The sequence below is a fragment of the Uranotaenia lowii genome, chromosome 2, assembly GCF_029784155.1.
Source record: "Uranotaenia lowii strain MFRU-FL chromosome 2, ASM2978415v1, whole genome shotgun sequence".
NCBI lineage: Eukaryota > Metazoa > Arthropoda > Insecta > Diptera > Culicidae > Uranotaenia > Uranotaenia lowii.
In genome coordinates, this window is record NC_073692.1 from 272,546,057 (window position 1) to 272,549,460 (window position 3,404).

At 43.8% G+C, this 3,404-nt stretch overlaps 1 protein-coding gene across 1 annotated transcript; it reads right to left on the reverse strand.

Moving 5' to 3' along the window:
* Positions 1-545: 545 nt before the first annotated feature.
* LOC129742656 (uncharacterized protein K02A2.6-like) lies at positions 546-2,333 on the reverse strand. The gene has a single exon (XM_055734583.1). It carries the CDS (start codon positions 2,331-2,333, stop codon positions 546-548), a length of 1,788 nt encoding a protein of 595 aa, XP_055590558.1.
* Between the last annotated feature and the right edge of the window lie 1,071 nt (positions 2,334-3,404).

The following is a 3,404-nucleotide window of genomic DNA, read 5'->3' on the forward strand; positions in this document are numbered from 1 at the left end:
CGAGAGGCTTGTGGTCTGTTTCGACTTTGAGTGCTTTCCCGTAGATATATTGATGAAATCTTCGGCAAGCAAATCTAATAGCTGCTGCTTCTTTTTCTATTTGAGTGTAGTTCATTTCAGCCTTGGACAAAGCTTTAGAAGCGTAGGCAACTGGTCTTCCTTCCTGCATGAGCATAGCTCCCAATGCATTCGAACTGGCGTCTACTGAAAGGACAATGGGAAGATTGACGTCATAAAATGCCAGTACGGGTGGGGAGATCATGAGCTTTTTTATTTTCTGGAACGCAATCTCCTGTTCGCTTTCCCAGGACCAAGCCGTGTCTTTGGAGAGTAGCGCTCGTAGTGGGGCTGTTATAGCCGACAAATTCGGAACAAATTTGGCCAGATATGTAATCATCCCCAACGCCCGCTGCAGCTGCAATTTGTTGGATGGTGTTTTGAGGTTCAGAACAGCTGTCAGCTTATCAGGAACTGCCATTAGACCTCCTGATGTCACAAGATGTCCATGGAATTTTACCTTCGGTTTGTTAAATATGCATTTTTCTTTATTTAGCGGAGGCAATGATGCGGCTTATAACTTCCTTGGTGATTGATTCCAGGTGAGACTCGTTCTCGGCATGTATCAGTACATCGTCCATTGAACACTCAACTCCATCTATTCTTTCCAAAATATCTTGCATAACCTTTTGGAATACTTCTGGTGCTGATGCCAAACCAAAAGGGAGCCGTTTGCAACAGTACCTTCCCCAAGGGGTACCGAATGTGAGGTATTTGGATGTTCTTTCTGTGACACGAATCTGCCAAAACCCTTTTTTGCAGTCTAATATGGAGAAACACTTTGAATTTTTCAGTCTGGCAGAAATTTCTTCCATTGTCGTCAGCGGGTGATGACGTCTCAGCAAATTTTGATTGACCTGTGATGGATCAATACAGATTCTTAATTTGTTGTTACGGCGAACTAAAACCATGGCACTTACTACTGGTGTAGGCTCATGAATCCTTTCGATGACTCCCAGTTTTTCCATTGCATCAAGTTCTTTCTTCACTTGGTCCCGAATACTGTGGGGAACGTGCCTGGCTGGTCGACTTTCCCACTGTGCGTTTTCTACTAGGTCGATGTCATAAATGTAGCCCTTCAAACAACCAAGACCATCGTACACCTCGACGTCATCTATCTCGAGAGAGTCGATTCGAGTTATCAGATTCTGTGCAATGCATGTTTTCCTACCGAGTAATGGTATTACTCGTTCCTCGACCACTTTGAACGTAATCCGGGACTGCTTTTGCTTTACGGTGCAAACTGGGTCAACTTCCCCTAGAACTCGCATCTTGTGATTGGAGAACGTCAGCAACCACTTTGTTGGCGAGGGTTTTAGCAGCAACAGGTCTAATTTCTCTACCATCCAAAGTGGGAGAACATTGCAGTGGGCACCAGTATCTAATTTCACCGAAACTTTGCTGATATTAACTTTCACTGTTTCGAACCAATCCTCTCCTTCATCCAAGGCTTCCAGTGCACCGATAAACAGCTCTTCTTCTGAACTTTCACCACTCCCATTTTCAATGAGACAATGAGTGGCAAAATGTCCTCTGCGGCCACAAGTATAGCATTCCTTTCCGTAAGCAGGACACTTAAACTTTTTATGATTTCTTCCACACTTTTCACACTGTATATTTTCATCACTCTCGTATCTTTGTTTGTTTAATTTCATGTCCACTTTTCTTTCACTTTTTCTTTCTCTTCTGTCCATTTTCAAGACTTCCACTTTCTCAGCAACTGCGACGGAGACCATCGCTTGGGACTGCCTGGCAGTCAACTCATGGTTCCGACACATTTCGATTGTTTTGTCCAGGGTCAATGAGTCATTTAGGAGTTGCGGCATTAGTTTGGTGAATTTCAACCCAATTATGATCCTATCTTTCACCAGGGAATCGTGCAATTGCACGAAGTCACACTTTTTTGCTTGTTCTTTCACTCGCGCTATGAAAGTTTCTGTCAACTCATCTTCGTTTTGAGAAATTTGGTTGAACACGTAACGTTCGTATGTCACACATGATTTGGGGATGAAATATTCATCAAACTTGGCCTTTATCACTACTAGATTATTTTCTTCTTCCGGCGTAAGATTGATTGTATCAAAGATACGAATGCAATCCGCCCCAATCGCTGTCATGAAAGTGGCTACTTGCACTTGTGGTGGTTTGTCATTCAGCTGTGTCGCTGTAGCAAACCAAACAAACTGGCGGGTCCAAGATTTCCACACTTCAGCCATGTTGTCACCCAAAACCAAAGGTTTTGGTGGCTTTAATCCTGCTGCCTGTGCGGCCGCCATTTTGTCTCCTGCTTGCCCGAAAACTTTGTGATCGAATTTCTCGATATTTTCACAGCCACTTCCCGTAAAATCGACAATCTTCACGATCCTCGCACTGTGTTTCACGCGATCAGGAAAATTTTTTACAATCCGATGACTTTATTCGTTTGAAAAACAGTTTTTTCTGCTGACTAAAAGCCACAGCTTCTGACACCATGTAACGTTGGTGAATATCTGGTGTGTTTATTGAGAGTTCAAGGTACATGTAATAATAGGTACAGAGGAAACTATGATACATAGAAACGTCATACATTACAGCCATAGCCTTCGTGAAGTTGAGACATGAGAGTGTGCTTAAATTCGAGAGTGTCACCGATGAATCTCAGTTTGAATAAAGCCTGCATATTGGTGTGCGTTAAAGAAGATTGTTTGAACAGTATTCGAGAATCCATAATTGCAGGGCTCTTGAGTTACTGTGAGAAAAGAAGGCAGTTGAGAAAAGATATTTTGAAAGCATAGACGGTTGATGGAATTGATCCGGTAGTTGAAAATTGAAACGTGTTTCGCGAATGACGTCCGGTCACTACAGTATCATTTTCTCGTAAGCGACACCCCATTTATGCGGAATATGCTCTCGGAGACGAAATCATTTCTCGGGTGGACCACATCAACGATCTCTGGGCGTTATTCTCGATCAATGGCTGGAGTTTAAGACTCACAAAAACTGCATCGTCGACAAAGCATCCAGAAACCTCGGATTCTTATTTCGCATGGCCAAAGACTTCAAAGACGTGTACTGCCTGAAGAGTCTTTACTGCTGTATAGTTCGTTCCATCCTCGAGTATGCTTCAGCTGTTTGGTGTACTTTCTACCAGAATGGGGCTGAACGAATCGAGGCTATCCAGCGTCGCTTCATGCGGTATGCCCTACGTCATCTGAACTGGCAAGACCCGTTCCGTTTACCAAGTTGTAACGGTCCAGTTAACTCCGTTAGGAATCCCAGCAGTGTCATCCTCGGTTGTGGTTTGAGAGCTCCCGGGAAGGGATCCTGGCCACCCTGAAGGCTGTATCGGCTTCCGCTTCATTCGGTTA